The 24,186-nt window shown below is 38.0% G+C and overlaps 1 protein-coding gene across 2 annotated transcripts in view; it reads right to left on the bottom strand.

Moving 5' to 3' along the window:
- Positions 1-20,049: 20,049 nt before the first annotated feature.
- Positions 20,050-24,186, bottom strand: part of LOC124721830 (succinate-semialdehyde dehydrogenase, mitochondrial) — a 227,772-nt gene continuing 223,635 nt past the window's right edge. For both annotated transcript variants that reach the window (XM_047246954.1, XM_047246955.1), the window contains exon 9: positions 20,050-20,670. In XM_047246954.1, coding sequence (XP_047102910.1) covers positions 20,406-20,670 — 265 coding nt within the window. In that variant the 3' untranslated portion in view covers positions 20,050-20,405. The remainder of the gene's footprint in view (positions 20,671-24,186) is intronic.

Raw genomic sequence — 24,186 nt, forward strand, 5'->3', positions numbered from 1 at the left:
GTGGTACCAGCAATCTTGGAATATTATTCCAGTGTTTTGAAGTCTTTGTCAGGTAGGCATGACAGCAGATAATGAAAGATTTCAAAAATTTCCAGGTAGAGCCATAACAGCAGATAATGAAAGATTTCAAAAATATCCAGGTAGAGCCATAACAGGTCAGTATAGCACATACGAGAATGTAAAAGAAGTATTCAGGGAATTGAAATGGGAATCCTTTGAAGAGAGATGATGTAGTTCTCATGAAACCGTGTTGGATAAATGTAGACAAACTGTATTTGGAAATGACTGTATGGCCATTATTCTGCTAGCAACATATATTTTTTATGAGTGGTTAGTGCACATAGAGAGGTCTTCTAAACAATTATTTTTCTCTTACTCACTATACAAATGAAATAGGAAAGAAAATTGTTAATATTGATACAGTGAACGCTTCATCACTGATTGAACAGTGGCTTGCAGAGTATTTATGTAGATGTAGTAAACAAAGGCAATATATACACTTCTTTGGCAATATATACACTTCTTTTGCAGTATACAGGGTGTTACAAAAAGGTACGGCCAAACTTTCAGGAAACATTCCTCACACACAAATAAAGAAAAGATGTTATGTGGACATGTGTCCGGAAACGCTTAATTTCCATGTTAGATCTCATTTTAGTTTCGTCAGTATGTACGCTCAATGGAGCACGTTATCATGATTTCATATGAGATACTCTACCTGTGCTGCTAGAACATGTGTCTTTACAAGTACGACACACGTGGTTCATGCACGATGGAGCTCCTTCACATTTCAGTCAAATTGTTCGTACGCTTCTCAACAACAGATTCGGTGACCGATGGATTGGTAGAGGCGGACCAATTCCATGGCCTCCACGCTCTCCTGACCTCAACTCTCTTTGACTTTCATGTATGGGGGCATTTGAAAGTTCTTGTCTACACAACCCCGGTACCAAATGTAGAGACTCTTCGTGCTTGTATTGTGGACAGCTGTGATACAATACGCCATTCTCCAGGGCTGCATCAGGGATTCCATGCAACGGAAGGTGGATGCATGTATCCTTGCTAACGGAGGACATTTTGAACATTTCCTGTAACAAAGTGTTTGAAGTCACGCTGGTACGTTCTGTTGCTGTGTGTTTCCATTCCATGATTAATGTGATTTGAAGAGAAGTAATAAAATGAGCTCTAACATGGAAAGTAAATGTTTCCGGACACATGTCCACATAACATATTTTCTCTCTTTGTGTGTGAGGAATGTTTCCTGAAAGTTTGGCCATACCTTTTTGTAACACCATGTATACACTTCTTTTTCTTGTGTCTACTTCCTGCTTTTGCACAGTCAGTGTTATTTTTAAAGGATCTGGCACAGTTAATGTAAGGGGTGGATGAATGCTCTTCCTGTTGCCACACTGTTACCCCAAGGCCAGAGTACTCAAACTGTCTACATATAGTGTTATTCATGTGAAAGTTTTTGAAATGTTTGCCAATAATGTAACTGAAGTGAGACTTGGATACCCACTAGGATGTGGGAAACTGCCTGAAAACCACATCTAGACCGCCAGTACATGAACCCTCGTTAATCTTTTGGTCAAGGCCAGTGCACCTCCCCATCCCAGAAGCAGTACTTTAACATGCACGGCTATCAGGGAGGGTTAAAAGGCCATATAAACACTAATAAGGGAAAAGATTATGACCACTGCAAACTGTGAGATTGCCATCTGTCGTTTTCGATGTGATATGATCTGCAACTGCTAAGAATTTTTTGGATGTTTTCATGATGTCTTCATCTGCCACTCTTTCATGTATGATTGAACAATTTCGGCCTTACGCCATTTTCAAGTATTTTATGGATGATTGTTTAGTAGTAGAGCTTTGCAACAACTGCTCAAAAGGAATGTTCTCCTAAAATAGTGTAAAACCTCTCTAATTTATTTTATGAGCATAACATTGAGTTGTAGGAGCAATGACACACATGGTGTCATTTACTACTAAAAATAATCCATAAAATACTTGAAAATGGCCTAAGGCTGAAATTGTAGATGAAATAAAGAGAGAGGCAGTTGAAGGCATCATGGAATCGTTCAAAAAAGCCATCTGTAGTGTTGGGGGCAGGTGACGGTGTAAGAATTGGCTTTAAATGATAACACATTCAGGCATTCAAAGAATCGTTCTTTCCACGTTCCATACGTGAATCGAACAGGAAGAAACCATAGTAACTGGTACAGTGGGATGTAACCTTTGCCATGCACTTCATGGTGGTTTGCAGAGTGTAGTTGTAATGAAAGTATGTAAGTAGAGAACAGATGAATGGGGATGCATTCTAGCAATGATACAGGCCATAAATGGGGATATCCACTGACATAAGTGACTTTAACAAAGGACACATTGTCATTTATTTATTTATATACTTGTTCCATAGATCTGTACATGTGAGCAAGTCACTCAGATGTTGAACATGTCAATATACATAATAAAATACATAGAATAAAGACATTGTTATAGTATTAATAACAGTGCACAAAAGTCATACTTATTAGCTTAAAAACTAGTCAACATAAATGTGAAGATAGCAGTTTCATATTTAGGGCATTATTGCATTTATTTTAACCTTGAACAGTAATCAAAACTTCCCACTTTGGGTTTAAAAGTGACCCAAAAATGGAAATGAGAAAAACAGGAATTTTTACGTTAGGGCATTATTACATTAGTTTAACAGTAAACAGTGTCAAAAAATTTAAAAACATCTTTCCAATTTGGGTTTTACTTATTTCTCTGAAAGAATTCCTCTAGTGAATACAGTGAGGTCTCAAGTAAATAATTTTTCAAGCTGTGTTTAAATACTGATGTACTACTCCTTATACTTTTGATGCTGTTGGGTAGGGAATTGAAAATTTTCGTTCCAGCGTACTTTACCCCTTTCTGAATAAGTGTCAAGTTCTTTAACTCACAGTGGAAATCCTCTTTTCTTCTGGTGTTATGTTCATGATGTAGGCAATTCGTTTCATACAGAGTGGGGTTATTTATTATGAAGCACATCAGTGAATATATGTACTGAGATGTTGCTGTCAGTATTTCAAGTCGTTTAAAAAGATTTCGACATGAGGTTCGTGGGGGTACACCACAAATGATTCTTATTGCTCTTTTTTGTGCTGTGAGTATTTTCTTTGCGGCAGGTGTATTGCCCCAGAAGATGATGCCATAACACATGACTGAATGAAAATAGCCAAAGTAAGCTGACTTTGAGATGGTAATGTCATTGAAACGTGACAAAATTTGTAAAGCAAATGTTGCCGACGTCAGCCGTTTTAGTGTTTGTAGAACGTGATGTTCCCGGTTCAGCCTACTGTCCACGTATACGCCTAGGAATTTTGATAAGTACACTTGCTTTATCATCTGATCATTCTGTGTGATAACTATTTCTTTTGGGTTTTTGTGGGTTGTCTGGAACTGGATAAAATTGTTTTTTTTTTCAGGTTTATTGAAAGGGAGTTAATACTAAACCAACCCAGAACTTCTTTAAGGATATCATTGACCTCAGATTCTAAGTCAGTAGTTGACACATTATCCACCACAATGCTCGTATCATCAGCGAACATTGTAAATTTACACTGCTTATTGATGGATAAAGGCAGGTCATTAACATACATGAGGAACAGCAAGGGCCCAAGCACTGATCCCTGTGGCACTCCATGCTGCACAATTCCCCACTCAGAGTCCACTATATATTGTGATACACTATCTGAAACATCTAGAATAATCTTCTGCTTAGTTAAAACAATATTTTTGTCTTTGGTGTAGTTTACAGTCCCTGTTTCTCTCTTTATCACATTCCAGATTGTTTTAATTTTATTTTCAGAATTAGTAATTTCAGGTGCTATACACATACTTTTAGAGTTTTTAATTACTTTGGCAAGAATTTTACAGTAGAGTTCATAATGTTTTAGCTGAGCAGGTTTGTTAGAAGTCTTTGATGCTATGTAGAGTTGTCTTTTTCTCTGGCAGGAAGCTATGATGACCTTAGTGAGCCATGGTTTTTTTGCAGACCTAGCAGGTTGGACTCTGTATGACTTTTTTTGGAAATACACTTTCAAAGATACCTGCTTTCTCATTTGTGAATAAATTGTATTTTGAATTAGCAGTTTCTGCTAGATAAACAGGTGTCCAGTCAGTATGCTGAAGACATGATCTGAACGTTTGAATAGCTTCCTCACTTATTTTCCTTACTGTTTTCCATCTAAGTGAGCTGTCACTCAGAGGAATTCCCAAGCTGTTGAAAGTAACTCGTTGTCCGTCATGGTCAGACAGACCATTTATAACCATTTCAAAATTAATATGGTTGACTTTACTCTGATCAACAAAAACGTTATCAATGAGAGTACTGGAAGAGGTTGTGGTTCTGGTGGGCGAGCTAACCACGGGAACAGGGTTGTACGTGCACATGAGATTTTCAAACTCCACCTTGCAGGGAGAATTAACCAAGAAATCTATGTTAAAATCCCCAACTACTACCATGCCCCTATTTTTTCTACTTAAGTACAACAAAAGAGTATCTAATTGTTTAACAAACACTTTAAAATTACCAGATGGTGCCCTGTAATCTGCCACAACTGTTAATCTGGAGACAGTGTCTGGCACCTCTATAGCACATACTTCAAAATGTAGCTCAAAGCAGAATCTTTGTACATCTATTGCTGTGAACAAGACATTGTTTTTTTACATATACAGCTACTCCTCCTTTGTCCATATAGTTCCTGCAATAAGACGTTGCCAAAACATAGTTGGGAATAGGGACCACTTCAATACCAGCAGTGATGTGGTGTTCTGTTAGACACAGAATGTGGGCACTGTTTATACCTTTTGTCTCTTCTATATTTGCTGTGAACTGATCCATCTTGCAGTATAGGCCTCTTATATTCTGATGAAACACTGTTAACTTTTGTTTGTCTTTAATTGTATTGCTGTTTGAGTGAACTTTCGTTTGTGTATTAATTACTTGTTGCAGATTTTTGTTACTGGACCAAATCCTGCTAGAGTTAGCCCAGCTCACTAGTTTCCCTCGTTAGTTAGGGCTATGACTGGTCTGCTTTCATGATCGTTATTGTTTAGGCCTATTATTTCATGAAAACCTTTTCCAATGCCTGTTGCTAGTTTATTTTTGCCAAACTGATTTAGATGTAGTCCATTCTTTGTGAAGCAGTGTCTCTCATACCTGTCTGTATCCAGTAGTGTCACATGCGTAAACTTAGTGCAAAAGTGTTTCAGTTTACTATTCGTTAGGCGAATTTCTCTGTTCACACAAGACCAGTCTGCCAGGTCATATCTCGTGGGCACAGTTGTTAGTATTATGTTTGTATGCTGTAATAACTGCAGCAATACGAGTAGTTTTTTAATGAAAGTGCTGGCCTCGTTGCAATAAACATCGTTTGCTCCTGCGATTATCGCAACACAGTCTTTTTCCGTGAATTTAGCACATTCTGTGTGTATGTCTTCTACCACATTCACGAATTTTGCTCCTGGTTTAACAATTGCTGATATACACGAACCATCTTGAGCAGAGTTCAACTTGCATGTCGAAATATTGCGAGCATGACTGTCTCCAAATATTTTTACGTTATTTTTCCGTTGTGTTTGTTTACGTACGCGATCGGAACTTTTTCTTACCCAACCACGCGTGTTTTGTGTACACGTGTTGCCGTCTACTACAATTTAAGATGCACTGTTTTTGTTATTTGAGTTATCACTGTTTATCAAGCACTGAACTTTGTCCACTGTTGAGGCTTCTTTATTCACTTGTGGATTTCCTTTCTTGTATATAAATGTGGCGTCGCCGACGGTTACGTTTTCACGACGTACATAACACCGATCTACACACACTGTCGAAGCACTACTATTTTGTAGAGCTGTATATCGGTCTTGGAGGACAGCGTATTTCACTTCTAGCACTTCAATATCGGTTTGTAGCATTCTGATTATTTCGTCCTTATTTTTGATAATGTTTGAAAATTTACTTTCACACGCGGCTGCTATGCACGGCTCACAGGTCCACAAATAGTCATCAGTTACAAGTTTTAAGTTGATCTTGCAGCAATTTTCATGAAACCAGTACTTGCAGGTTCTACACTGAATTCCTTTACGAACTTTTCTGAAACACAATTTACAATTACTATTACTTTTATCTTCATAACTGGGAGCTGAACCTACACGTACTTTCTCTATCGGCGCCATCTTGGAAGACAGGTGCCAGGGAACCAGCATCTCAGAAATGGCAAAGCTGGTCAGCGGTTTACATGCTAGTGTCATGATCGTCTATGGAAAGTTATTGAAGGATGGTGAAACCATGAGAAGGCAACAAAGACTTCATGCCTCATCACAGAATGTGGAGGTTGGAGACTTGCCCATTCTGTAAACCAGGATAGACAGCAATCTGTGGCAGATCTGACAACAGAGTGAAATGCTGGTGCAGGCACAAGTGTTTTGGAGCACACCATTCAATACATATTGTTGGACATGGGGTTTTGTAGCAAAGGACCTCTACATTTTCCTATTTTGACCCCGTGACTTTGGCAATTACAGCTGCAGTGGATATGAGCTCACGGGGACTGAACTGTGGATCAATGGAAACGGACTTGCTCAGATGAATCATATCTCTTGTTACATAAGGTTGACGGTCATGTCCAGAGAGGCCATCATCCAGTTTGAATGACTGCTCAAAACGTGCTGTGCCACAGATGCTCGTCACCAGGGTAGTTTTCTGCTATGGGGGACATTCGATTGAGGTTCCATGGGACCTGCGGTAGTAATCAAAGGATTTGTGGCAGCTATGGACTATGTGAACATAATTGTGGATCACCTACATTCCTTCATGCCTGATGTCTTCAATGACCACAGTAGCATCTCATAAAATAAATGATTACATCATAAAGCCAAAATCTTGCTCCAGTGGTTTGAAGTGTGTGATAGTGATCTCACATTAATGCCTTCAGCACCAAATTCGTCTGATATGAACCTGATGGAATGCATCTGGGATGCCAGCTCCACAGCGACAAAGCACCAGCCCTATTTATGGACCTGTGCATAGATATATGGTGCCACATACCTCCAGAAATCTACTGGACAATTTGTGGAATCGACACCGTGCAGAAATGCTGCTTTCCAAAGATGGACCATCATTTTATTTATGCTATGTCATATTGTGTTGGCTCATCAGCATTGTTTCTTCTAGTTCTCTGCACATGTGTAACATTCCTGTCATAAATATACAATAAGGAGACTGAAAGAGTGATACCATTAGTGGAATTTACATTAGATATTTTGAACATTGAATCTCAGAACAGTGAAAACGAACAAGCGAAACAGGAATGCCCTTAGGTTTTCCATTCCTATAGCAATTCAGGATTACAGTTTCCAATACAAAAATTGAGTAGATACAGTGTGCTCCTTTCTTCTGAAAATGAGGTTGTGGGGCCAATATTTCCTTTTGGCATCCTGTTGCTTTCATTTTCCACAGAAACTGTTGCACTTTTCATATCCATGTGTCAGTCTGTACTCCTCTTGCTGGGCATCTCTCCTGTAGGTCCCCTAGTAAGATAAGAGTGTGAGTCTCTACATATTCAGAAATTATTAACATCTCGTGTCTTCACTTGTATCCCCTTACCCACTGTTCTCCACCTTACTGGGTGACGGTGAATTGTATAATGTTGGTACCTTGCATTTGTTCGTACTACCAGTAATTGGACTTATACGTACAATCTTTCTGTCTCTGTATTCACTTCTGCCGTTGCTATGTGGTAAAAAAATGCAAAGTTATTTTCCATCACTTCTCTCACATGTTGCAGTTTTGCATGAAGCTGTTTTCCCAACAGGCACAATCCTGCCCCCAAAATTGTTGTGACAGCAAAAGTGCTGAACTCAGTTGCCTGTTTACCGCATGGTAAACTGCTTCTAGCAATAACACTATACCCATTCTTGCATCATCAAGTCTATTGCAAATGCTTGTAACAATCTAGCTACCATTATTTTGCTGTCTAGTATGCACAACCAACTCTGTATTTTTTCCCAAATCGCTCTTTACTGTTTTTACTGTATCATAAGTGTACCGTGCCAATTCTGTGGTTAACTCATGAACTATGTTGGTGTTGTTTAGAATGCTCTGCTGTAAATTCAACTGTTGCATAGTATGCCACTATGCTGTGGTTTTGATGGTGCACATAATCAGTTGCACTTGCCCAATTTTCGTGTGACCTCAATGGATGGGGTACTGTATGTATATCATGTTTATCTGTGAGTAAATGTTTCTTGATTTTCTTCGTTGTTTTTCTGTGCAGTGACTCAGAACTCTGTCAACATGGACAGTAGATGTTTTAATGAGAAACTGCACTTTAACATTAACTGATGAAGTCATGTCAGCGACTTGGTAAGGACTCTGATACTTAGTCAAGAACTACTTCATCTTCCGTTTAGGCGTATAAGGATTAGTGAGGAACATCCGATGACACACTTGATATTGACGTAGCTTTTCTACATGATATCCCAGCTGTTCTTGTCATTCCAAGGCTTTAGTGTTGTCTTGCTTCACTTTCTGACACATCTCTCGGATCCTTTTCGCAAATCTTTTGACTGATTCACAGTTAGGTCCTAATTTAGGAACCGCGACATCAAAGGGGACAGCATCTTCCTGCCATACACCGCCTTGAATGGTGAAAGACCAGTTTGAATACGTACTTTAGAATTATATGCAGAATTTACTTATTGGAGATATGTATCCAAATTGTTGTGCTCACTATCTATGCAATAGCTTAACATTTTAGAAATGGTGCTATGCACTTGCTCTGTTCTGCCATTAGTCTGTGGATGGAACGAGTTTGTTTGTAACTTCATAATTTGATGTATGGGACATAATTGCTTCATCAAGTCTGAGAAAAAATGTGTACCCTGATCCATAATTAAGATGTCAGGCACACCAAATTTAAGTAGCTGTTAATTATATCATGATGGCTACCATTGCCATAAACCTTGAAAAGTGACCTGTAATTGTCAGTATGTATTTATTTCCTGCGGATGTTCTATTGAACAGTCCCAGGATATAGAACCCAATTATCTGAAAACGTTTAGACACACCTGATAATCTTTGCAAAGGAATTTTCTGATAACTAAGATTTGGCTTCTGTGCACAAGGTACACAGTCTTTTAGCCTATGAACTGCTCAACATCACACTTGCTTGTCTTCCACCCGAATCTTTCCAAGACGTGTCTGCCTGTCATTCTGCATCCTCCATGACCTGAAAACATATGGTCATGTGCTTGTTGTAACACAACATCCTTAAATGCTACTGGAACCACTACGTGTGGTTTGCATTCAGTCATTCTGCAGAGTAAGCCATCATGTGTCACAAATTGTTGTTGTGATCTGATTGCCTGACAGTCTTTGTCAGATGCCTGTGCTCTCAGCCACTCCATTACACATTTCCCTAGTGTGTTCAATACTTCAACCTTTATGTTCAACATACCCACACCTGAATGTTTTCTACTTGATTTATGAATAATGTTGTAATGAAACTCACTGACTTTGAGTGCCCACCTTGCTAATCTACTCGAAGGATCTTTCAGCCCTAACAGCCATTTCAATGATGTGTGATTAATCATCTTATATATCCAGCCATATAAATTGCAATGAAAATATGTGACCTGTTATGTAACCACTAGCATTTCCTTTTCTGTGGTGGAGTAAGTACGCCCCAGTTTGTTCAGCTGTCTTGTAGCATATACTACTGGATGTTCCTTTCCAACAAAATTCTGGATCAGAATAAAACCAGTGATTGCTGGTGTTGCATGAAAGGATAAATTCCTTCTCAAAATCAGGAAAGATCAGTACTGGATCAGTCTTCAATATTTCAAACACCATTTGACATTCTGCTGATCACTGGAATTTCACAGCCATCTTTAATAACTGATTCAACGGTTCTGTGATCTGTGAATTTTTTACAACTGTACGGTAATAATTACATAAGCCCAGAAATGATTGTAGTAGCTTCATGGTCTGTGGCACTGTGAAGTTCCAGATTGCTTATGGTAGACAAGGATTGGTTTGAACACCTCTCACACTAATCACATGTCCAAGGTAGTTCACCTGCGCCTGCACAAAATGACATTTATCTGTGCTAAGTGTCAGAAGCATTGACTGTAGTCTACTGAACACATCTTCTGACATTTCACATGTTCTTGCATATCTTTTGAGAATACAATGATATTGTCCACATATAGCATGATAGGCTTCAGTCCACATAGAATTTCATCTAATGACATCTGGAATTTGGTTGGTGGGTCTTTGAGTAATGGCAATGACCCCATGGTACCATGAAAGCTGTCTTTGTTCTGTTCTCTGGGATTACCTCTAGCTGGTGATATTTGTTTCTTAGATCTGTAGTTACCCAACATTTCCATAATGTTTGGGATTGGATATGCATCAGTCAGTGTCTTAGCATTGAGATATCTGTAGTTGCAACAAAATCTGTATTTGTTTGTACTACCCAGCTATTTCTTTGGTACCATGGCCATACAATGACCACTGCTATGCCCCATGGACTATCACTATGCTCTTTTTTTCACTTCTGACAACTGCTGCCTTTGAACACCTCCGTTAAGTGTTGGAGATGCTTCAGTACGCAGTATGGCTTTCTGTAGACTGGCACATTGTTACCTGTAGGTATACGGTGCTGGGTAAGAGGTATTACCGGTAAAAGACCATCCACTTTAAATAAATCCATAAACCATAGTAGCAAAGTTTCCATTGTCTGCTGAACACTGCCTCGCAAAGGACCCAACTGACTTCTGTAACGCTGATGCGTTGATGGCTTGCTTGGGACCCTGGTCATCAAATGACCTATCGAGAACCTCTTTGTCTAATACATCTAATGTAGCTATCATTACGCCCTTCAATAGACTAACCATGTCAATATCAAAGTTATCCGAGCTTACAGGAACCATAAATCCACCGTTTATTACTACTTACACAAACTACGCTTCTGTGCATGAAACAACACATTTTAATGTAATTCTAGTGCCTCTACCGCATATGATGTTTCATGTGGTAAATATGTATGAGTGTAAACACACACACACATTTCCCCATGATGGTATAGAATCATGGGAATCAACCTTCAGTGTGTGTTTTTGCAGTTTACCCGGCAGCCTTGCAGCATTGCCTCACTTGCAGCTATGTCCCCAAACGGAAACAAAGCTCCACTTAGTTCTATCGCATACCACAAAAGATAGATTGTAGCATGATGTTAGTCAAGAAAAACCAGCCCAAAAATTGTTGAATACCCTCCACCTACAAATGGCAACACTTCCATATGCTCATGAAAATCTTTAGTTCCAATACTAAAACTGACCGGTGCTGCATCCAACAATTCTATGTTATTGTCCCCAACTCCTTGTAATTTGTAATGTGGAGATCAAAATGTCTTCCTGTTTATGACTGACACATATGTACCCGTATCTACCAGAAATTTATGTTCCTTGCCCTCCATCAAGTCTGCCGCGCACATTGTAACTGTGCATTTATTTGTCCAGTGTAATGTCCTATTCATACCCATTTGTGTTTAACAGCTACTTCCGCTGTCATTGTTTTCCCAGCTTTCGATTCCCACAGTCCCGTGCTCGGTGTCCAACTTGTCCACACCTAAAACATTCATTCAGATTGCTGACATTGCTTCTGTACATGACTTTTATGCCCACATTTATAGCACTTTACCTCTGAAGCGAAAGCCCTGTGGTCAGTACGTGCTTTTGTGCAAAGGTCAATTATGCGCATGGGAGCATTTCTACCACTGTCCCTTGTTCCCGTTCCACAAAGCAAATCCAGTGATAGTTGTAGGACTCGCGCAGGTGGCAAACATAACTTTGCAAGGTAACCTTTATCACTGATACAGGCACACAAGTAAGTGTTTTGTTCATTAAATCTACTTGTGGCCGGGAACTAAAACCGCCACATTGTAGACTGAGTGGACTGGGCAAAAAGATAATCCACCCAATAAATTTCCAAAATGTGGAACTGGAAATAGACAAAAGGAAGTAAAAGTTCACATTTGATGTGGTTTGGAGGCAGGACCACAATTTCAATGTCATTTTAGGCAAAGATTTCCTGCATCGTTTTCGTGGCACAGTTAACTTCCAAACACAAAAAGTCCAAATTGGGGTAAACTTCTACTATTTTGGTACTATTTCTGTTACAAGGATGTGTGAGAGTCCAGAATGAATGGCCACATTCTGACAACCCACTAAAGGATGTGCCATAGTGTTGAAGTTAAACAAAGCTGAGAAAATTTCAGACGATACAGAGAAAATTATTTGGATAGAGGTTTGTCTCAAATGAATGCATCAGAAGAGGGTACATTTTTGCCAGTGAGCATAGATAATTTTGGAACCACAGATGTTAAAATTCTCTGGGGTACTATGCTTGCCAAAGTCCACAACGTAAATACTGATGAGGTAACAGCATACTAAGAAAATAAACAGCCTGAAAGAACAGTTTACATTAATTCTGCTTCAGTTATGTCACCTATAACAGGAGAAACTGAAAGAAACTTGAAAATCGGTGTACAATACCGCAAATCTGTGAATTTGTTTCATAAAAAGAAGCAACTTCTGGCAAGTTCCCTAACATAACATGAGATTTCTACTAGTGATACTAGGCGTTTAGTCCAGAAACTATAACACATACCCTATCACTTACAACCTGTAGTAGAGAAAAATATCTCAGATTTGCTACAAGCAGAATTAATCCAACATTCTTTCAGTCCCAGGGTGCCACCTACAGTGGTAGTCCCCAAGACAACCAATAATGGAGACAACACTTACTGCATTTGTGTAGACTGGTGGGAAGTCAATAAGGTCATGAAATCAGTTACTTATCCCCTTCCAAGGACTGATGAGACTCTGGATCACTTTGGCAAATGCCTATTCTCCCCACCTTAAAAATGCATTCTGGTTACTATTAAATTTTTATACCTATGAAAAATCAGGAAAAGACAGCTTTACTTGTGCCCTCCACACATTAAGAATATCTAAGGACGTCCTTTGGCCTCTGAAATGCCCCTGCTACAGTTCAGCAAAATGCTGATTTACTTTCATGACGTTTAAAGCTGACCACGTGTATAGTATATTTAAACGGTATAACTGTCTTTTCGAGCAGGATGAGGGAACATGCAGAATACCTAAGAAATGTACTAACTAATGTTAGTGACGCTAATGTAAATTTGAAATTAGACAAATGTAGTTTCGTGCAATCACAAGTGCACTATCTAGGTCACATAATTTCTGCAGCAGGTGTAATACCAGATCGCAATTAACGGGCACAGTGAACAATTTTCTAGTGCTGAGGAACATAAAAAATTGCAATCATTTCTCACGTTAACAAATTGCTATTGTCATTTTATGGGGAAATAGGCAGCCACCCTGAAATCTCTCACAAAATTGCTGAAGAAAGGAATTTCTTTTGTCTGGACAGCGGACTGTGAGTGCTATGTTAAAACTGAAAGAAATTCTCAGTTCATCCACTTTGGCTTATCCAGAATTTACCCTACTACTTATTCTATCATGTGATGCTAGCAGTGTCACTGTCAACTGTATTCTGAGTCAAATACAAGATGGGGAAAAATGATTATGCATCGCTTTAGGTGAGTGAAGCTGAGCAAAACTACAGCACCACAGTAAAATAACTTCTGGCACTTCATTTTGGCTCTCATTACTTTCACTGTTACCTACATGGATGACAATACCCAGTAATTGCAGATCAAGTGGCTTTACAATGGCTATTGAGTTGAAAAGATGGGCCTCAAAACTCAGTGAACATGACTACATAGTCAAACAAAAGCCTGGAAAGTTTAATCAGAATGCAGACGCCTTGAGTAGGAAAATTAAGATCCTGCAAGTAGACAACTTGCTTATTGAATAATTAAAAAAGGCACAAGATTCTGAAACTGAGTTTAAAAAAATGCACTACCTTACTGGAATTTATTGCAAGTGATGACATTTTATATAAGAAAACACGTCTCGGAGAACGGATTCCAAAGACTATCTGCAAGTGCATACTGCAACAATGCCACGATAGCATAAGGCATGTCATAATGGGAAAAATGCCTTGCTAGTGTGCATAGCAGGCTATTACTATTAGTGGCAACAACAAAAGAAAGATGTAGCAGATTACATTCAAAATTGTCTCCTTGTGCCAAAAGCATAAATATGAAGACCAAATATACCTCTTCAGACACTGTCTGAAGCAGTGGGGCCTTTTGAAATCTGAAATTGCAGCACTCTGTTGTCGTAGGACCATTTTCCATAATAGCCCAAAATAAGAGATATATTTTATCTGCCATTAACCATTTCTCTCTCTATCTTATAAAACGGATTGAATAAGTAATTTCTGAGACAGTTGCAAAAGCGTTCATCACCCATTCAGTACTACCATATGGGAGTCCAGAGGCCATTATAACAGATCTAGGGACAAACTTTGTCTAATCCTATGGTACAGGTAGAGGAGAACTACACCACTTCACCATTGAATAAAGACAGGTTTGAATGTATTCATAATGTGGTATTTAAAATATTGTCTTATTATGAGAACAGCTTGCACTCAGACTGGAATCATCTGTTACCATATGTAATTCCATCGTATGCCAGATTACATGAAACAACAGGACTGTGACCTGTTTAGGTTGTTTACGGTCACAAAATGTGTTCCATTTTCGAGTTTGAGAAGTTGCCGCCTTAAATAAGTTCCAGTCAACTGAAGCATGTAACTAGAAGATTGAAGTCTGCCGACCATACTGCATCACTCCACCACCGTGATATTTTACTTAACATAGCTGTCGCCACAGTGACTTCCACCCAGCTTGCTATTCCGAAATCTAGTGTGACTATACACTGTTATTTCACATGCGTGTTATATAATAAAATGCATACAGCCATTCCAACTGATTACATGCCCTGGCCAGTGGACTGTACCAAGGTGAAGAACAAAAATTAATGATGGCTTTTCTGTTTCTACTGTCATGAACTGTAATTTTGTAATCTCAACTAGGATTGTTTTCTTTAATTAAACCATTATTTTTTTATTTGTCTTATGACTTGCTTACTTTTGTGACTGTTCTAAACAACAGTCTTATTGTGCTTGTCTGTTCATTTGACGTTTTATTGTTGCGAGTTATTTTTACAATCTTTCTATTCACTTTAACTGAACTTAAATTACCTTGCTGTTGTGATATATAAATTTGGGTCCAAGGAGTCAGTCTTAAAGTGTTTATTATTCATTTATAAGAAGCATTAATGCAATGGGAAGTGTCATATTTTGTAGTTGTCATTTTACACTTTTGTTAGCTAACTCTATTTCATTTCATAGGTCATTCTGGTTGATGCTCAGAAAGACTTAATCACTTAGTTGCTTTGGTGATTTCCAATTTTGCAACCTTCCTTTGCTCAATTAAAGTCACAATGGTACTTACAGGACATAATTGGTGATGCTAACAAATCTGAAATAAAGTTCACTTACAATGCTTCCATCCTCCCAGATTACAGTTAAAACAAACTTGTGTTTCAAAATTCTGTTTAGCGATTTTGATTTGCCCTATCAGGCTGACAACAAAATGGTGCCACCCCGGAGGTTGTCTGGTCCCTGTAAGGATGTTGGACACTGCGCAACCATGTAATCTTAAAAAGACTGACTGCAGTCTGACAAGGAAGGCTTTCAATGTCATGTAGCCACTATTCTATTGCTAAACACACTGGGTCTAATACTTCCTCTAGTAATGCTATAAATCAGTCATTCACTTCATTTACTCATCTTAAAAACTGACCTCTAAACATGTATTAGTTAGTTTTATGCTATGTCCTCATCCTTGTTATAGGAATGTTTCAGTTGGTTGTATTCCTTAAAAACTGTATCTGTAACTAGCTTTGGCTACCTTTGTAAAGCTGCAGCCCTCACTTTTCTGTGAAGATTGTAGTCCCAACACGGTGATGGAACAAATTTACTCACATTCCTAGATTTTATTTGTTGATTAAATTAAAATATTGTAACCCTAAATTAAGCACCCCATTGAGATTGTTGAATTCACACATAATGAACTCGTTTAGGGAGAGGGGAGGAGATGTACAAGGTGCCCCCAGCCACAAACTTGAAAAAGTTTTTATTATTTGTATTCTACAAAGACCTTCCACTGATGTGACAACCAACCACTTCACATCAGAATAGGCCGAATCATCATCCACAAAATGCTGCCCTACCAACCAAATCATGCCGCAGGATAACCTGTTCTGAGGTGCCACCTAGAGCAGACACTAAATGGGTTATTTTCTTTACCTTTGCATTTCCCTTGTCCTTCAAGATGGCTCTGGGGCTGCTGCAGTTATTTTCTCTTATGCCCCTCACAATCCTCACTGTGTAATCTTAAAGAGCAAATAACCCAATAACATTTCTTTTCTAAACTTAAGAACCTTATACAAGCCCATACCAATTTCCAATCCTTACTACATCCCCATGTGGGGTGTACAGAGTGTAGCAAAGTTATCCAGGGAGCAATCCAAATCACAATGTACTATAGGCAAGGTCACAACTGTAGTGTTCCATTGCTCATAAATAAAGGTCTCAAAGATTAGGCAGTCTCTTGTCAGTATGTCTTCACATGACATGCTTGCTTCAGCAGTGCCTTGTGTGGGAGCAAGCTGCGGCTGGAGAATGCAGCGGGGAATCCAAAACACTTTCAGATACTAAGGAAACATTGATAGATTCATCGATTTTAAGTTATATCTCTCACTGAAAATGAAATGGGAATGACTCATGTCAGGCAGGTCCTGGTGCAATGAAAACGAATACATGTGTAACAGTTACAGAATACCATGAAACTCATGTTGCCCTCTATGCATATAACCCTTGAAGATACTAAAAATGCACATATCCTTGCCAAGACACTAGAGCAGTCAAACCAATATAGAGTAACTCCACTAAGTAGAGTCTAAACTGGGTTTTGCCCACATCCTTGGATTTTCTGATCTATTTGAATAATTACCAAAGGAAATTATAAAAAGTACAAATAAGGCATGTTGAGTCTTTCAGACAGCCATGAGGTGTGCCTGGACAACTAACTTGGTAAAAGCATTGCCCATGAAAATCAAGGATAAAAATTCTAGTCCCAACATGCCAGTTTCAAGCTATTAATAAGTTTCAAAAGTAAACACGCTTTCAACTACAGGTACAAACAGAAGCTTATTGTGGCAATTAGGTCACAAACACTTGTTCAGATGCATCTTTGAATAGCCGGCCGGTGTGGCCGAGCGGTTCTAGGAGCTTCAGTCTGGAACAGTGTGACCGTTATGGTCGCAGGTTCGAATCTTGCCTCTTGCATGGATGTGTGTGACGTCCCTAGGTTAGATAGGTTTAAGTAGTTCTAAGTTCTAGGGGACTGATGACCTCAGATGTTAAGTCCCATAGTGCTCAGAGCCATTTGAACCATCTTCGAATATAGTGTAACAGGGAGAGTGTAGCCAAGATCTGGAATAAAATAAATGCAGAGAACTGAAAATTTAAAATTTCTTTACTGCTCTGTAATGCTGTGCATTATATCAGCCTCTATTAAAAACAACATACACATATAATGCAACATACTGTATTCATTATTTTTTCAATAAGCTGCTCTATTATTCAATGCAATGTTATTGTCTTTTTGAGGGGGAGTTACAAATAGGTTGTGTGCTAGGATGATAAATGATTCAGTCAATTGTTTGTTTGAGGATAACTATTCAATAGTACTACAGTTCATCATTTTGAGCCATTGTTGCACTTACACAAACATATATAATACTACAATATGAACTAAAAATATACACTTTCTCTATTTAAAGCTCACTAAAATATGGCTTGCTATAGTATACTATCACATTTATGTACTAAACTTACACATGATACTATGTATCACAGATATGGAAGACATTGTTTATGGAAGACTGTTGTGGAAGACTGCTGCACAAATTACATGAACTGTGCATAAGAAACATCTCAATTGGGTAATTAATATTTTACAAATAGTTTCTCCAAAAGTGGAATGTACAGTAATAAAATGTAATACCCATGGCATTTACATTTGAGATTAACAAACCAGATTGTTTTAAAGTTAAAACAAAATAGCAATTAAATATCTCTTCAACTGGAAGCTGATACACAATAAAAGAACTAGTTAGTGTAAAAAAAGAACAAATGAATCACAAGATCCATATAAATTGGTACACACTGCACATTGACACATAAAGACTGATTTGCCCGATAACTGCGGTTTTCATTATTCTGTGACCAGGAAGGTATACAAATACACAATAAATGGGCAAAGTCCACTTTTTTTTAACATAAGGTATCTTAAACCTTCTGATACTTATTTTCCATTCATACCATTAACTTTAAACACATGAACGGATTACAAAAGGAATCCGCTAGCAGAAACCTACGTTACTATGTAAAAACCCAAAATGAAATACCGACTGCTACAAATCTAAGAATAAAATAGTTTGCGTAGTACATTCAATTTTTTTTACAAGAAGTTTGCTTGTTAACCAACAAAACATGAAAATTAGCTAAGTATAAACAAACTGAGATGTAATATACGTATGTATGGGTGCTGCAGTACAAATCTGCAAAGTAATGAGCTTATTTATTTTCTAAAAAAATTTAACATTCAGTGGTCACCATTATTGGTTATGAAGTTTATCCAGTTATTTGTACGAGTCCTGTTCCTGTCAGCTGTTTATGACAAAGTAGTTATTCTGTTTACAAAACTAACACTTCACAAAATTATGATTGCAAGTCGCTCATTTCTCATTAATTTTTCTAAATCTGTCACCAGGAACAAGTTAACAAAAGATAGTAATTAAAAATTTACATACGGGCATATTGATTTAGCATCATTTACATTAAAGTGATTACTTGAGCTATGGAAGAGTGATGGGTTCTGAACCATACTGCATATGAAACAATACCTTACATCCCAAAACAAGAACTGAATATGAAGATTAACGATTATTGCACAACAAAGTTAACTGTGATTCCGGCCAGATTGGTGCGTGCCCACAAGAACACAAATTTACATTTCTCCTCTGCTGTTCACAATGTTCCATTGGAAGTAGCTGCGGAACTATTTTCTGTTGAACAACAACAACAATCATTATTTGGTTGGGTACATGGCATTTGACATTGCTGAATTTTATATTTCACAGGCTGTTAAATAATTGTGTCACATGTTAATAGTCGCACACATTTTTAACCTGATTTACTGTTTTCAATCTAACATAACAATAGCAAAAGCCTGTACCTATACTACAATTACAAAAACATTATTTACAAGACTAATTCTTCTGAAATTCAGTCTGCAAGATACTGGAGTTGTACGAGACTACTAAAATATTTTTCCTGCAAATTGAATATATAGGGAAAAACACAACAATTAGTCATTAACTGCAATAAAACTTCATACTATTGATTTGTTAGCACCGATTCACAACATAATGTGCAAAAGCATATTTTATCGAAAGTAATAAACTACTGTTTCTAATTCATCAATTTCATTTAGTGTAAAAGTTCTGTTTGGTCATAAGCTTATTCAGACATCATCTAAAATAGAATTTCATTGCAAATTAATTTTTCTGTGCGCTCCTTCATTCTCACAATATCCAGCTTTGTGTGACAAAAACTAAAATTTTACACAGTTGGTACAGCATTTTACTGTTAATAGTATAAAAAACACAGCAACATTTATGTAAATTACTTACATAAGATGAAAATTTAGTGCTTTTAGTCTTCTTTTATCTTTTGGGTGAGAAATTCATCCTCCCACCACCATTCCTCTATTTCATATTTTACACAAAATAGTGTCACAATATTTCAGTTACTCTCTTCCAATTAGCCCCCCCCCCCCCCCCTCTCTCTCTCTCTCTCTCTCTCTCTCTCTCTCTCTCTCTCTCTCTCTCTCTCTCTCTCCCTCTCTCTCTCTCCCCCCCCCCCCCATTTATCTGTAATGACCAAGTCTACAGTTGGCTTTGCTGTACAACACAAGTTAACTCATTTACAAAAACAAAATTGTTTACAACAGCAGCTTTTTATATAATGTCACTCTTTAACAGGGGATGTATTTTAAATTTATTTGGCACGGGTAACACCTTGGGCAGGTGATAATGATAACAATAATGATGATAATAATAATAATAAAAACAACAACAACACACAGAATTTAAGCAGAAGGCTCATAGCTATTAATAAAATATTTCCTTATTTTTACAATTTTCTCATATCATTTTTCGTTTTTCCAGGCAACACATGATAATGGTAATGAAAAAATTAATTCTTTCAGAAAAACAGGAAAAATATTTCACAGATTACCCACACACAGATATTTTATGAAAGTATATTCATCAATACCGTGATGAGAACCTTCCCGACCAATTCCAGATTCTTTGACACCTCCAAATGGAGCTTCAGCTGTTGAAATAATGCCCTCATTTATTCCAACCATACCAACACACAGCTGTTTTGCTACTCTTCGTACCTGGGCCATGTTACTACTGTAAAAGTATCCTGCCAGTCCTGAATTTGTGTTATTAGCTATGTCCAAGGCTTCTTCCTCACTTTTGAATCTGAAATAGAGATTAGAAAAATAATTTCATGTGTCTCATATATGCCTCCAACTTAACAAACATCATGATGATGATGATGATGATGAGGAGGAGGAGGAGGAGGAGGAGGAGGAGGAAAATACCAACATACTTTAATAAAATTCTGAAGTTATGGAGACATGAACAAATATTCCAGAATCTTGAGTCTAATTCACTAGTACCCTATATTTTGATGCCTATATACATTTGTTAATGGTATAGCTGAAGTTTTTAACTCCTGATGGCATATACACAGAGTTGGTTATATGTAGGGACCGGAAAAATTCACACTTTACGGTAAAAGACCCTGCAGTCGCGCTATTCATCTGTGTCCTCGGTGGCTCAGATGGATAGAGCGTCTGCCATGTAAGCAGGAGATCCCGGTTTCGAGTCCCGGTCGGGGCACACATTTTCAGCTGTCCACATCGAGGTATATCAACAACACCTGTCGGCAGCTGAGGGTTTCAGTTAGTCATCATTTAATCCATGTCCATCGCGGATTTCAATTACCATCCTTACAATACCAGAAGAGATTGGCGATCCCTGTAACAATGTCACTACTGTACGTTTACATGCGACACATCTTCCAAAAAACGAGAACAGGATTTCGGAAAGAGTGTGTTGCTGTCATGTTTAGATGTTAAGATCTGAAGTGGATTTGCTGGCCCAGTTAAATCTGACACCTGGAAAACAGATGCAATTTATGATTTAGTCAGCACAATCGCTATTTCTCCTCAATTAGACAAGATGTAAATAGCTTCAGTCTCATATTTATCCTTCACTGTGCAAAAAGTCACTCTGTCTATACTAGCAGTATTGCAAAATCAGTTTAGAAATCCGATTTTGGGATCCCCATGTAAACAGTGTGTGCGTCAGTTCTGCTGTAGGCTGCAGCCCTGCTTAAGGAAGGCGGCACTTGTTTACCTGCACCGCTCCTCCACCATCTGTGCCTACACTACCTGCATTCTGCATTATGGCGACTGGAAAACAAAATGAACTTTTTCCAACTGTGCCAAAATCCTTACCCTAACGTAAGAATAGAGTTACTGTACATTCGGTTCTACTTCTACGCTTGTCAGTTCAATCTGTAGCATTGGTAAATGTGGATCGCTCACCTATGAATGCCCATGAACGGTCAAAATTCATAGTTACAGATTTTGTAATCATAAAATGGGGCGGAAAAAGCCAAGCAACGTCCTGAAATACGTTATTCAGAGACGCATTCAGTTCACTGGCGGGAAAATGCTGCTACTTTTCAACAGAATAATCATTCTTGAAAACTTAAATACTGGCAAATGTAAAAAACAAAGGATGTTTTGCAACAAAAAGGTATTGTAGTTTTTGCAAAAGCAAACAGTCCCGCCAAAAAGTTCCCAGTCAGCACTTTTTAAAGTCAATTTTTAAGAAGGCTTTGTTCGTCTTCATTCGTGTAGCATGACAACATTTTATATTAGTGCATCTAATCATTTACAAACAAAAATAAATAAATAAAAAAAAAAGGGATGCGAATTTTGCCAAAAATTGACGCCATATTTTCCGGTTCCTAGTTATATGTGACAATTCGAAAACATGTGTACCAAGTTTGTACTCTGAAGAGTACTGTCCATAAAAGGATGGTGTCAGAAGTTTAGTCCAAGTTTGACACAAAGTTATAACTTTGCAGAATATAAAGTGTGGGCTTACATTATAACCAGCATAGACTAATTAATAACGATGGATGGTTATAATCTATGATGAACTTGGTCTAATACACCACATAGTTTTACATCTTAGCCAAAATCTCTACTTTTGGCACATTACTCCTATTTCCTAAAGTAATACCTAATGTCTAGTTACCTCTGCTTGTTAATAAAGTGATTATAATTCAAGACATACTGTTTTTGTAAAGTAACCTCAGGACTTACCTGATTCAGCCATCCCAATCAGAGTAGGCTATTCGACAATGATTCCAAGCAAATGTTTGGGTGGTTCCTAACCATAAAAGGTGTTCATAATATCCGCCATTTTATACTTATTAACAGCAATTTGAAATAACATCATGATACAGTCACACCACCACCACCACCACCACCACCACCACCACCAGTATTTAATTATTTTTCACTTAATGTAATAACATGTTTCACTATTCTGTGATAATGCTAAACTAATGCTGTGGAATGAAAATGTCTCCTCACAGTATGACAGTCATTACACAGCCTCTATTGGCTGGTACAATTTTAACAACCCTCTCTTACTTCCTGTAGGGCAATTCTCTTACAATAAGATTTGTAGCTCCACTCATACGAGGGCATGAAACATCACCTCATCAACTTCTGAGTGAAGTCTTGTTGTTGCCTGCTTTATTGTACATATGCAGGCAGCTTTAGGTGTGTGTGTGTGTGTGTGTGTGTGTGTGTGTGTGTGTGTGTGTGTGTTTTTGTTTGTTCGCACGCACGCACGCACGCAGAATAAATTTTGCTAGGTTATGGCACTGAATCTAGGGAACTGGGAGAAGTCATTGTCCTGCTTTGAACACAAGCTTCTCCTTCTTTTCTGGTTTTCCTACCTCTGCCTGTCCGTACTCTGGCCCAGTCTTCTCTCTTCTGGGTGCTTTCTTCCAGTCCTTTTATCCTCTTAACCCTTGGCCTTCCCTTTGGTACTGTGCCCTCTATATTCATCTCATGTATCTTCCTGAACATCATGTACTTCACTCTCCTCAAATGCCCATAATGTTTAATCTTTTTACCTCAATGTTCTCTTGTAGGGGTTTCTCATGTGTTCTATAACTAATCTTCATTATCCATCTTTACAATTTTTGTTACACCTACTCAAAACATTCATATCACTTTCAAGCACCTTTGAATTAAATTTTAGGCCATATTCTTGTACAACTTCTTCTCAAATATCAAATTACTTCTTTTCTCCTTCCTTGTTGTTTCCTCATACCATTAAATAATCAAGAAAGAACATAGCTGTTATTCTGTCCCCAAACTCTCTTGTCATCATATCATTCATCAGCACCATGATAAGCAATGAAGATAGTGCATTTCCTTGTCTCAGCCCATAGCTCTGTGTTAATCATCCCATTCTCTCTTCCCACTTACAACAATCCACATCCTGATGCAGTTCTTTTATCCTCAGTACAGTTTACTTCTCTATTCCTTTCATTGTTAGTGCCTCCCAAACTTTACTTCTTGGTACAGTGTCATACAATTTCCCTAAATCCAAGAAGACCATCAGCAGATCTCTCCCATACTCACAGTTGTGTTTGTGCATCTTTATCACTGTAAATATAAGACCTACTGTCGATCTTTCTGGCCTGAAGCCATACTGTTCTCGCAGTTACTTTTCCATTGTTCTCCAAATTTGTTTCTCTGGGATCTTGTCAAATTATTGCACAATGGCACACGAGGATAAAGCCCCTAAAGTTTTTTAAAATATTTTTGACTTCCCTCCTTGAAGACAGGTACAATTATACTACCTCTTCCTCTCTTCTGGAGTTCTCACTTTCTTCCA

Source organism: Schistocerca piceifrons, chromosome X (genome assembly GCF_021461385.2).
Source record: "Schistocerca piceifrons isolate TAMUIC-IGC-003096 chromosome X, iqSchPice1.1, whole genome shotgun sequence".
In the NCBI taxonomy this organism is placed as follows: domain Eukaryota; kingdom Metazoa; phylum Arthropoda; class Insecta; order Orthoptera; family Acrididae; genus Schistocerca; species Schistocerca piceifrons.